We start from the raw sequence: 13,202 nt of genomic DNA, 5'->3' as shown, positions 1-13,202 counted from the left end.
TTTTTATTTTTTATTTTTTGTAGGCATGTAATCCCAATAAAAACAACTGCCGCTTTTCAGGGTTCATCTAGGAACACAGTCTGTTCAAGGACTTTCTTAAGAGTCAGACAATAGGTAAAAGGAGGTGGAGGGAATCAAACCCTGTTCTTTAAACTACACCAAGTAGCTGCCTGGTAGAGTAAAATGGTTAGAATAATAGAAGTCATAAAAGTTGAAGAAATATTTAGTTTGGAAAATTAGCAGGTATGTTGTGGGAACCATATGAAGAGCTTTTATATCCATTTGATTAAGCAGTTATTTTTGGTAAAATTCCCAAGAACAGCAGCTTTTCCATCATTAGGTGAGGTGAAGTATATGTCTAGCATTGTAGGGGGGTGTAGTTTGAAGGTAAATTGGATTAGTGTTTTGTCCTTCCATTCCATTGCTGCAGTATTCTTTACAGTAGGGATCCCGTGCCTAGGGCAGCTTGACTTCCGGCCAGTATACCAAAGCCTTTAGATTGTAATGAGTATGCCATATGTCACATTTATGCCCCCCATGCATGGTGTAGGGCATAAAGACGACATCCTGACGTACCTAATTCAGAACATCTTTGCTGCCAATCCAAATGGCATGTTCGATTGTTGGTCTGAATGCATGTCCGTGTGATTGTTACCAGGCCACTTTCAGATAAGTGCCCTGTTGGATTTTTTTGTTTTTCTTATCACTATTTTGACTTGTTCTGGTTGTTACTTTCTTATCATCCAGAAAGGAGGAATGCCAGTGTGGGAGACAGATTTCCCATAAAGATCGTCACGGGTAGTATTTATTTTGCTTAGGTGCTTGCCCATGATCATATTTCTTGTGTGATATGCCAAACTTTCATCCTTAAGATGTTGCGTAGTCAGCTTTCTTCCTTAGTTATTTACTTAAGAGAACCATCGACTTAAGCTGTTGGCCAAAGACACTATGGAAGGATCGTCCCAACCCGAGGGTCAGCCGTCTGTGAAGATGACGACCAAGGAAACTCAGATTCTTTGGCTGTACCGCTTCCGCCGGATGTCTTTCTTGAGGCTAGTGAAAGCCTGGAGAACCATCCGGTTTCCTTGTCAGATTCCTCTGCTGCAACCACTTCAGAGGCTGCCATGGATCTGGTTTCACACATGTCCATGGAGGCCTTGCAGACACCCGCATTGAATGTTCTGGGGGAACTACAGCTGATAATTAGGGAAGGGCCTAGGGGTGTTCCTCAGGTTTTAGTGAGGGGAAGAGATACCAACTACAATAATTGAATGTCATCAGGGGTCAGAGCCTCCTAAGGTTTTTAAGGCTGACGTCCCTCTTAAAAAAAAAAAAGCAAAAAACCAAGCGTATTTTTTCTGTTCATAAAGACCATCAGAGTGAATGGCAAAACTTCACTCATGGCCTGCTTGAAGCCCTTGTGGCTTTAAAACCTCCTCAGTGGTTTCTGTTTCTGCTCCAACTTGGGTCTTCTACTCCTCTTAAGAGGCCGAGCCTAGGGAGCAAGACTCCTCCTCTGATGATGCAGATTCTGATGATAAATCCCTGACTTATACTTCTCAAATTCCTTCTCCATTAGATTACGGTTCTGAGAAAGAAGAGTCTGTCCATCCTGACTCTCCTTTTGAGGAGATATCTTTTGGTGACACTATTTCCTGAATTATGGAATTTTTTAAATGGGATTGTGCTGTGGAGTCTGATGTTCAGAAGAAGTACTATGAGCTTCTGCAGATGGAATCTCCTAGGCCCACAGCTGTTCCTTTTGTTCTTGCTGCCTTGCTAGATGCATTTTCCACCGTTTCTCAGGCTCCTGATTCCAGTCCCCTGCCCCCAAAAAACCTGATAGGTTTTATAAAGTGCCTGATGATTGTAAGTTTTTTGACGATTGCAAGCTTCTTTAGAAGTGCCCCTCTGCTGACACTTCTGTGGTGTCGGTTGCCTCTATTAAGCCATCCAAACTGTTGCCTCCTACAGAGTTGCTTCCCTCGGACAAGTACAGCAGAACTATGGAGAGGCTGGATAAGAAAATGTATACTTCTGCTACCCTGGCCTTTAGACATGTGAACTATCAAAACACATATGACTAGATATGTCTTGGCTCTTCTCTCTCAAGCCCGTCAGGCTATCTCAGATTTTTGTCATTCTGAGAGGAGGCTCTCTGCTCTTTCATTGCTAGGGACATCTTCTCAGATTGCTTGCCATTCCATTAAATGCTGCTATGATGCAGCTGGTGCCTCATATTGGGCTGCTGCTTTTGGTTCTGTTTTGAGGAGGTTTTCCTGGCTCAGACTTCAAACTTTGCCTGATGATTTAAAGGCAAAACTCATTGATGCTCCGCTGGATAATAGCATTTGTTTGGTGCTGCTGCTGAATTGTCTTAAGTCCCTGAAAGAAAAAGGTAAGGCTTTACAGGATTTCAAACATATTTTTGTTTGACCTGTTCCTAAATTTCAGTACCGTACCAAGCCTGCTTTTTTACATAGGTAGTTTCACCTTCCTCCCAAAGGCAGGAAGGGTGGTAGAAGGGCTCCTCCTGATAAGGCTACTCAAACTTGTTGCATTTAAAAGGCTCCTTTCCCTGACAGACCAGTTGCTGTCTCTTCTCTGGCACATTCCTCTTTCTCTGCATCTTTCCCTGTCCCTTCCTGTTTGGTTACAGGTCACCCAAGACTCCTTGGTTCTTTCCATAATTCGCCAGAAAGTATTACATGGTTTGGAGATCTCTTCCCCACTTTTGGGGCATTCCTCAGCCTCCTCAGGAACAACTGCCCTTTTTCCAGAGGTGCTTCAGGGTCTGCTGGCTTATGGAACAATTCAAGAAGTTCCAGTTCCTCAGAGTGTGAAGGGGTTTTACTCTAAAATGTTCTTGGTCCCCAGGAAAGAAGGCACCTGGAGATCCATTCTGGATCTTTCTCAGCTAAACACTTTTTTGAAGATTCTTTTAGTTTCCATAATCTCAAGGATGCTTATTTATACATTCCCATTCATCCCCTTTTCAGGAAGATTTTACATGTCTCTGTTGCTTCCTGGAGGTCTTCACTAAATGCCTCCTTCCAGTGGAGCTGTAGATCTTCAGATTGTTCCAAATCTGGCATTTCCTCTGGCCAAGCCCCATATGAGAAAGCAACAGTGGTTTCTAAAGCTTCCATGTGTGGTAGATTCATCAGTTGTCCCTTAACCCAGGGCTTCCTTTTCAACCTCTAGTCCTCTCTCAGGAACTTTTCACAGATGCCTCAGATGTGGATTTCGGGGGGAGGGGCTTCCTCCTGCCCTCTGAAAGTGCATGGCCTTTGGTCTCTTCAGAAAAATAAAGACCACATCCGTGTCAGGGATAGGAGATGAGAGCCCTTCTTTTGGCTCTTCAGGCTTTTCATTCTCTCTTCCTTCTAGGGCCCCTCATGATTCTCACAAACAATACCACAGTCATGTGGTGTATCAACAGGCAAGAGAAGCAAGGTCTTATGTCCTGTGCAGACTAGCTCTTCAGGTTTGGGATCTAGTTATCCAGTGTCAGGTGACCCTTCAGGTAGTTTACATTCCCCTCAGGTCAGTACATAGTGGCAGTTTTTTCTCTGAACAGGTCCATAACACAATTTCCATGTGTGGATGCTTTACTAGGATGTGTTTCTGGACATTGTCCACCAGTGGGGTACTCTTAAAGTAGATCTGTTTGCCTACCCTCTGAACAACCTCTCTTTTGCACCATGGCGTAGAAGGTGGACGTTGTCTTTTTCTTGGAAGGGGATATTTCTTTATGCCTTCCCTTCCCTTCTTCTCCAAGATAAAACAGGATGCTCCAAAATCTTGCTAGAGACTCCCTTTTGGCCCAGACAGCATTGGTTCCCTTTTCTTCTGCATTTTGCCAAGGACAGTTATCACAAGTTACTTCACAGGGTGGACCTATTCACACAAGACAAGGGCTCTATCATCCATCCCAACCTGTCATAGGGTTTTGATCCCCTTTAAGCACCTTTTTTTTCTGAGAATGTGCTTCGGGTCCTTCAGGAGACCAAGAAACCCATTAATAGAAAATCTTATTTGTCCAAATGGAAGAGATTTTCTGTCTGGTGTCTTTCTCGTAACCTGCATCCACTTACTGTGGATGCTTCTTTGGTTCTCTCTTATTTGTGGTGATTTGCTCAATGCTGGGTTGGCATATTGTTCAGTTAAGGCCCACCTATCAGCCATTTCTGCTTTTGACTCCCCCTTTGGCCCCTAGATTTGAGGTCAAACAATTTCTTAAGTGTCCTTCACATTAGGCCTCCCAGGAAGCCTCTTCCTGTTTCCCGGGTCCTTAATTTTGTTTTAGAAAAATTAACTCTGGCTGCTTTTGAGCCTGCTGCTTCAGCTTCCTTACAGCATTGTTCTTGGAAGACAGTTCTTTTGGCCATTACTTCTGCCAGATGGGTGTCTGAGCTGTAAGTCCTTTTAGCTATTTTTAATTTTTTAGTTTTTCATAAGGACAAGGTGTCTGTAGATACTAATCCTCCTTTTATTCCCAGGGTGGTGAATGAGTTATCTCTTAATCAATCTATTCATTTGCCCACATTTTCCCTTCTCCACAATCAACTAGTGAGAAGGTTCTTCACACATTGGATTTTCATAGACAACTCAGATATGAATTAGATAAAACTAAAGCCATTCATATATCTGAGCAGCTTTTCATCCGTGGTCTTTAGATTTGGCTGTTTCCAAGCAAACAATTTCTTCTTGGATACCTAAAGCTATTTCTTTTTGTTATTCTTTCCATAGGCTCATTCTACTAGAGCTGTGGCTTCTTCTGGTGCATTTTCAAGGGTATGATTGCTAATTCTGTTCTTGAGGCAGCTATCTGGTCTTGTGTGCATACCTTTAATAAGCACTATAAGTTGGATGTGATTTTTAGGGCTAGACCTCGTTTTTCCAGGGCCATTCTTCATGGTTTTCTTGAAGGTTCTGCTGACTCTTCCTCCTCTCTCTCTCTCCTTCCTGAGCTTTTGCACTCTCCCTGTTGCAAATTATACTGCAACAGTGATATGGAAGGACATAGTACGATTGTGTAAAATCTTACCTTAACACTAGATGTCCTTCTCTTCACTGTTGCAGTATTTGCCCCCCCCCCCGTCCTTTTTCCTTCTGGATGTACTTGTTTCCTAATGGTATCCTTAGGTTGTCATTCCTACTGGGGCCTTTTCAGTTCTGAGGATGGTACATCCGGATGTCACCTTTATGCCCTAAACCATATGTGCTGAACATACATATGGCATGCAGCGTACTCATTACAACCTAAAGGCTTTGGTGTACTGGCTGGATGTCGAGCTGGCCCTGGCAGGGGAATCTCTATTGTAAAGAATACTGCAGTGATGAAGAGAAGGACATCTACTGTTATGGTAAAATTCTGCACAATTGTATTTTTCCCCTCTAGTGTTTATAAGAGGTTGTAGGCAAGTAAGACGGTTCTTGTCAGGGTGACATATTCATTTGATCATCAGAGGCAGCAAGGATAATGAAACAGAATGGAGATCATCTAGAGGCTTTCTTTATACATTAACAGTATTGTGATAATAGCTGGTTGAAGCTTAAGTAATTGGCAGACATGTCTTAACAATTTCCACACCTTGTTTGCTATAGCTGATGTTCTTCGTGTTTCACTGTTCACATTCGGGTTATCCCTGCCAGGGTAGCCCTCGGCCGGCCTGAATACCAGAGGCTTAGTATTTCTGCATCGGTTGCTGTCGCTTGATGACTGACATCAGGTCGTCAGTAGTATAAAGTAAGGCAGCCAGCACCATTACATCATTCTTTCTTGCCGTGGAGCCCGAAGCAAAAGCAAGTTCGCATGAGTGCCGGTTGGCCGCTACCTGAGTTTTCATCTACCGAATTGAAGTTGAAAGTCTTCTAAAGCTAAGTACCCTGTTGGGGATCCTTTTTTCTTGCACTAACCAATGTCAGAAAAAGTTAATAATTGTCTCGCCTGTGGAAATACCACACCGAGACTTCCACTCTTACTGCGTCACTTGTTTAGACCCAGACCACGTCATTCCCCCGTTGTCGCTTCTGTGCTTTGTTCAACACCAGAACTATCCTTCGTCAGGACCCTATTGTAGACAGATGTTTTCACTTACAGTCCTCGAATTCCAATATGGCTTTGATAAGCCATCTGACAGCAGATCTTCCAAAAAAACGTAAAGATGAAGACAGAGACAAACCACACAGGTCCAAACCTACCGATGACGCTTCCGTTAAGCTAGTCGTCAGTTCTCTAATACTCAGTGAGCCGCTTGATGCCCGCTTCTGTTGATTCACAGGCCACTACCAAGACCCTTTTGGAGTCCGGAATGCCGCAAAACTCTTCTTTGACTAAGGATCCTGCGGTCGTCTGTACCTTGGATAGGTCCGGAGCCGCTGAGCAGGCTCCGGCTTCCGAGGTTGTCCTTCGCACTACCGAATCTTGACACAAACCGACATCTTCTTACATGACTACCATTCTTTCAAAAACGACTGAGTTTCTTAGGCCCAGGATACGAACCACACCCAAGAAACAGACGACCCACTCTCAGGTGCATGCTACCTTGCCTTAGTCTCAAATGCTTAAAATGGCGGAAGACCTTATCATGCTGATCAGGGGAAACCAAGCTACAGCCTCCAAAAGAAAAAGAGATCTGTCCCCTGTAGTTTTGTCTGAAGAAGAGTCAGATTAATCTGATGTATCTGAATATGAAGACATGCAACCCCTCCCCACTTATGAGGATTCTGATGCAGGGGATTCCATTTCTTCAGCCTCTCCCCCAGAGGATTTTTCCTTTGGGGAAACCCTGCATACTTTAAGGGAGCATTTCCAGTGGGAGAGTCCGGACTACCCTTAGTCTAAAAAGAGACTCAGGGAATTCCTAGATCTTCCACAACACAAACCCTTGGCCATCCCCCCCAGTCCTGGATGTTGTGGAGGATGTTTTCCTCGAATCCAGCTTAACTCCTGACGCCCTTCCTCCAGCTCCTAGAAAACCAGGCAGGTACTGAAGAGTGCCTGACTCACACAAATATCTTTTTAAAAATCCTACAGCTGACCCTGAGGTCATTTCTCAAGGGCCAAAAGGGATTAAAGCAACCTCTGCTAAGAATCCCACCTCCTCAGACAGGGATTCCTGAACATTGGACAGATGGGGTAAAAAAGTATACACCTCAGCTACTCTGGCTATCAGGGCACTAAATTGTCAGTTCCATATGCTGAAATTTCAGCAGCATACCTTGGAACTCCTTAAACAAAAAATGTCTTCCTTTCCTGCTTGGCCAGAATCTAAAGATTTACAAGAGTTAATGCATTCTGCAAGTCAAGTAACTAAACACACCTTGCACTGCGGTTTTGACGCCCTAAACCCCCCCAGACAGCAGCCACAGTGAATGCAGAGATCTAAGCAGTGGACTACCTCCACTTCAAAACCAAGGAGTTCTAAGCCACCCCCTTATGGTAAGAACTCACAATGACTCACCTCCTCCACCCCCTCCCTCTGCCCACCTTTACTTATCCCTCGGTGGAAAACTGTTCTTTCACTCAAGCACTTGGGCCACCATTACCAAGGACCACTGGGTTCTGAACATTGTGTCTCAGGGATACAAATTTTCCTTTCACACCCTTCCAACCTCAAAAGGGTTCCCAGATCTATCATCAAATCAGCAGGCAGAGGCTCAAAAGGAAATCCTTTCCCCGCTCTCTATGAGGGCAGTAGAGCACGTTCCTGCAGAACAGATAGGCCAAGATTTCTACTCCAGACTATTTCTGGTACCCAGAAAAGAGGGCACCTGGCTCCCCATCCTGTATCTATCCATTCTAAACACCTTCCTGGTAATCCCAAAATTCAAAATGCTCACCCTCCAGCAGCTGCTACCCATGCTCTCCAAGGACGCTTAGCTAGCTACCCTAGGTCTAAAAGAGGCCTACCTCCACATTCCTATCAGGGAATCCTGCAGGAAATATCTCCGCTTCAAGGCACAGTCTCAACTCTTCAGTTCTCTGTGTTTCCCTTTGGCTGATCTACTGCTCCCAGATTTTTCACAAAATGTCTGACTCTGACCATTGTTTTGCAGACAAAGAAATATTCAGATTTACCCATACTTAGACGACTGCCTTATTCAGGCAGACAGCCAGGAAAAGCTGCTTAAGCACCTGGCTTTTGTAAAGATCCTCCTAATGTCTCTAGTGTACACAATCAACAAAAAGAAATCAAAGCAGGTGTCTACCCAAAGGATAATCTTCTTGGGAGCAAGTCTGGACACAGCATCCCAGATGGCATACATTACACCAGAGAAACAAATTTTCCTGACAGCCTACTTCTGTCAACTAGCCACCAGGCCCCAACTATCTGCAAGGAAGATCCTGCAAGCTCTGGGGTTCATGGCATCTTGCATACAACTCATTCCATAGGCCATATGCATATGAGGAAACTTCAGTGGTGCCTAAAGAGCCTTTGGTGTCAACACTTTCAAGACCTGGAAACTCTTCTACCTATAATTCCTTGCCTCAGAAAAGATTTTCTTTGATGGGCAACAACATGCTCCCTCAGCAAGGGACTTGCCTTTCTCCCCACCCCCGCCCTGACCATCACCACAGATGCATCAGACTATGCTTGGGGTGCACACCTGGATGGCAGGTGCATACAGGGCCAATGGAGCCCACAGCAAATTCCTCAGCTCAACAATTAAAAAGAGATGGTGGCTGTGCAGCACACCTTGATAGCTTTCAAGCCCCTTATCTCTCTATCGGAACTTTCCTGATCAACACAGACAACAGCACTGTGATGTGGTACATCAACAAACAGGGAGGGACTCACTCCTACCCTCTATGCAGGCTGACCATGACCCTTTGGCACACAGCCTCTGCCATGCAACTATACCTGTTAGCACAATTCCTACCAGGCTCTCTCAACTCTCTGGCAGACGAATTAAGCAGAAATCTTCTGGAACCGCATGAGTGACCACTCAGTAGAAGTGCCTTCACCCGAATAACTCAGAATTGGGGAACCCCGAAGGCCGACCTCTTTGCCTCCCCACCAACCATCAGCTCAGCAAATTCTGCATGAGGGAGCATCACTGCATGGCTTATAAAGTGGATGCCCTGTCCTTCCCCTGGGTCAGTCTATCTGTCTATGCCTTTCCTCCCCTACTTCTCATCCCCAGGGTACTGCTCAAAATAAGGGAGGAAAAATCAAGGACCATTCTTATAGCTCCAGACTGGCCTCGGCAGCACTGGTACCCCATGCTGCGCAGCCTGTCCCCGCTGCCTCCATGGCATCTTCCTCCTATTCCAAACCTCCTGACCCAGAGGGAAGGGGACTTCATGCATCCCCAATTGCAGACCCTCAGTTTAGCAGCTTGACTTATTCCCTAACCCCGAACCAATCTGCCAACCTTAGTAAACTGTTTCTGGATGTTATCCGTGAGGCCAGACGACCTAGCACCAGAAAGTCTTATGCTGATAAATGGAAAAGGTTCTGCACCTGTATCCAGGCTAAGGGAGCCAATACAGCACAGCCCTCCCTCCCTCTCATCCTGGATTACTTAGCTAACCTACTACACAATGGCCTCTTTTTCTCATCTATAAAAATTCATACCTCTGCTATTTCTCCTCATTTTCACACTGAGAAAGCCCCTTTTCTCACACCCTTTGATCAAACAGTTCCTAAGAGGAGCTAGCAACTTGAGGCCACCCAGAAGGGCACCAACATGAGCTTGGGACCTTAACTTTGTATTGGAAAAGCTCACCCTGCCCCCTTTCGAACCATCTTTTTCTACAGAGCTAAAATTTCTCTCCTGGAAGACAGCATTCCTTCTGACCATCACTTCAGCCAGAAGAGTCACTGACTTGCAAGCACTCATGGCCGTGGAACCCTTCATCATCTTCCATGCAGACAGAGTATCCCTCAGAACTAACTCATTCTTCATGCCCAAGATGGTGTCCAGTGTGGCTCTTAACCAATCCATTCATTTGCCCACCTTTTTTCCTAATCCTCAGAACAAGGGGGAAATGATTCTTCACTCTCTAGATGTGCACAGACAGCTCAGATTTTATCTAGGCAGGACTAAATCCTTCAGAAAGTCTGATCAATTGCTGGTTAGATTTGTCACAGGGGCAGAAGGCAAAGCCACCTCCAAACAAACCATTTCCAAATGGATAACACACTGCTTCCATTTCTGCTACAAACATGGAAAGACTCCCCAAGGGGGACAGGACACACTCCACTAGAGCAGCCTCCACCTCTGCAGCTTTCCTCAGAGGAGTCCCCACCAGGGACATCCTGGAGGCTGCACCTGGACATCTGTTCACACTTTTACCAAGCATTACCACCTGCCTCTCTTCTCCAAATCCAGGGCAGGGTTTACCTCTGCAGTCTTGCAGGGCATCCTAGCCAGCCCCTAGTTTCCTTGACTGCCTCCACCCATTTTCTCAGCTTTGGGAGTCAACCCAAATGTGATGACTGCAATGGTGAAACACGAAGAACATAGTACAGTTGTGTACACTTACCATAAATGTAGATGTTCGAGTGTATTCACTGTTGCAGTCCTGATTTCCCTTCCTCCATCCCCCTTTCTTCTCTTTCTCATTTTATTACCATTCTTCCTTATTGTTCTCCTTTCCTTACAAGGGACATATTGGTATTTATTTTCCACTGGTGGGGTTCTTCCACCAGAGCCTGGCCTCCTACTTGGGGGCTCCTGACAGGTTAGGGCAAGAAAAACTGATGTAATGGCATTGGCTGCCTTACTTTATACTACTGACAACCTGACGTCAGTCCTCAAGTGACAGCAACTGACGCAGAAATACTAAGTCTCTGGTATTCGGGCCCGGCCAAGAGCTACCCTGGCAGGGATAATCCGAATGTGATGACTGCAACAATTAATACACACGAACATCTACATTTATGGTAAGTGTACACAACTCTACCTTCTTTGTTTAAAAAAACTGGACTATTGTGTTATTCTACAGCATACCAGTACTGCAAGTTCCATTTGAATTAATTGTTTGTCACATTCTATGCAATTAATGCACACTAAATAAAGTATAATTGTATTTTTTTTCCCTTTTTTCACCTTGTCCTGGACACCTTTGAATAATATACAAGCGATTTGAATGTAGCACAGTAAAATTGCTTGAAAAGAACTTTGTTTTGAGAGATTTAGACCTAAGGCCAGATTCATTAATGCCTACACTGTGTACATGTTCTGTATTCAGGAACATCCCTACCACATTGCTTCAACTTTCTAGTCTTTCAGATAGATTACACTGTGTACATGTAGTCTACATTTTGTGGTAAACTTATGAATCCCCTTTTGATATTTAAGACTGCAAGAAAATCAGTAGGAAAACTAAAATTAGGAGGAAGAAGGTGGGAGTTAAGCTTGTGTTGTCTGTTCACTGAGAACAGTGTACAGTTAGTGTAGGCGTTAATGAGTCTGGCCCCAATAACCTTTACATACCCTTGCAGTCAGGTTAATTTTCAAGTATGTGTTTGTTAAAACTGTTTTGCATCTTTAGTGCTGAATTTTTTTTTGTTTATTCTTTCAGTAAACCAGGAAGAGTTCGTAGCCATTATGACTGGTGACACTTAGGATGCAGACAAATGGCATGAGATACATAATGAATTGATGAGGATCTTGATAATTTCTTTTTACTTGCTAAGTAACTGAACTCCAGAACATAATGTGATATCAGGAAGGCAGCATGTATCCTTTCTGATAGGATCAAAAGCAGAATGTTGGTTTTAAGTCATGCATTAATTTTGAGTTTTAACTCTGTTTTGGGTAAAAATGTTACACTTCAAGCATTAGATGTCAGTTCTATACTATATTAGTGTATATTTATAAATTAACTGTTACGTAATTGCTGTGCAGTTTCATGTTATATATTGTTTGTGAAGAAATATCAAAGTGCTATAATCCCTGTTTTAATTAAACGCACTGTTCAAATAATGCAGTTCATATTGTTTATTTTTTTGTACTTTCTGTACACATATGTAGTGTACATTGTATTACTATAAATATTTTAAATGGTTTAGAAATATATTTTGTCACTGATTGTTTTGAATCTATGATTCATTTTAGTGTATATTGTAGAGCCTACCAAGCCAAGGAATTGCCCAGTAGTGCCTTTGCTGAAACATATTTGCTGTGAAACTTGAGCACAGTTAAACATCTCTTCTGTGGTTAATTTACAGAACATTGAATGGTTCTTGAAGTGCTTAACAAGTGTGTTTCATGCTTTTTCAAAACTTGAGTTTCTTGCACTGTTCTGTTGAAAAGTAAAGTTCCCCTTAGGGAAGTGTTTTTCTTAATTTTACCCACTAGGGGGACCTATTGCTTCATTATTGCCTATTTTTTTATACATTTTCTTTTGTTGCTGTACTGAACTGAGTTTAATGCTGCTGTCTGAAATAAAACATACTTTGTATACTAGTTAAATGTGTAAAAATACATCTTGCGTAAGTTAACAGATTATGTTGATTATAGCTTTTTAACCCATTAGGCATGGCAGTAGAACAGCGTAGGAGTTTAGAAAATCTTTGCCATTTGTATAATGTTAGAACAGAGGCACATAGGAACTAAAAGTTCAGACACCGATATTCAGACTTCATGCAAATTTGGTCTGGCATTGTTTGGCTCATTGTTCTGCATAATAAAAAATAAATAAATGAGTCTTTACTGTGTATAATTAAATATTTAAACATCCCGCAAAGGGATGCGTGTGTTTTAGAACCTGTGTGTTTTTTTCTCATGTAGATTAAAAGAATTTCATTTGAAAATAAATATACGTTTAGAGGGCGCCAGATAATAAGAGCAAATGTGTAACTGGGGCTAAGTGCCACTGTGATGCTAATATCTAAAATAGTTCATACTCTAAAATATTTAGTACACCGTTGGAGATAAAAGAAGTAAAATTGCTTTAGCATTAATATATTGCACTCTGTGTGTATGTATGTGTGTATGCATGCATGTATGTATGGGTTACCTACACTTAATCTAACCCTTATTTGACAGTCAGAAGACTGACTGTAAAATGTTGACATGGCAGAAATATCTAAATACAAAATACTGACAAAATGGAAGTTATACTGAGGAAGGCTTATGCCCTCTCCCCACTGTTGTACAACCTCAGAGTTGGTATTTATAATTAGCAGGGAGTGTGCGGAGTCAGGGGGTCTTGTTCCCCTGCAAAAGCATTGACAAAATCT

General features: G+C 43.2%; 1 protein-coding gene across 1 annotated transcript in view; it reads left to right on the top strand.

Annotated features, from left to right (window-relative positions):
• CETN3 (centrin 3) overlaps positions 1-12,666 on the top strand; it is a 703,216-nt gene extending 690,550 nt beyond the window's left edge. Inside the window, exon 5 of the mRNA XM_044064177.1 lies at positions 11,540-12,666. Within this exon, the coding sequence (XP_043920112.1) occupies positions 11,540-11,583 (44 nt within the window). The 3' untranslated portion in view covers positions 11,584-12,666. The remainder of the gene's footprint in view (positions 1-11,539) is intronic.
• Positions 12,667-13,202: the final 536 nt, after the last annotated feature.

This window comes from Protopterus annectens, chromosome 2.part2, assembly GCF_019279795.1.
Source record: "Protopterus annectens isolate FY-2018-M chromosome 2.part2, PAN1.0, whole genome shotgun sequence".
NCBI lineage: Eukaryota > Metazoa > Chordata > Ceratodontiformes > Protopteridae > Protopterus > Protopterus annectens.
This window is presented reverse-complemented; position numbering and strand designations above follow the sequence as displayed.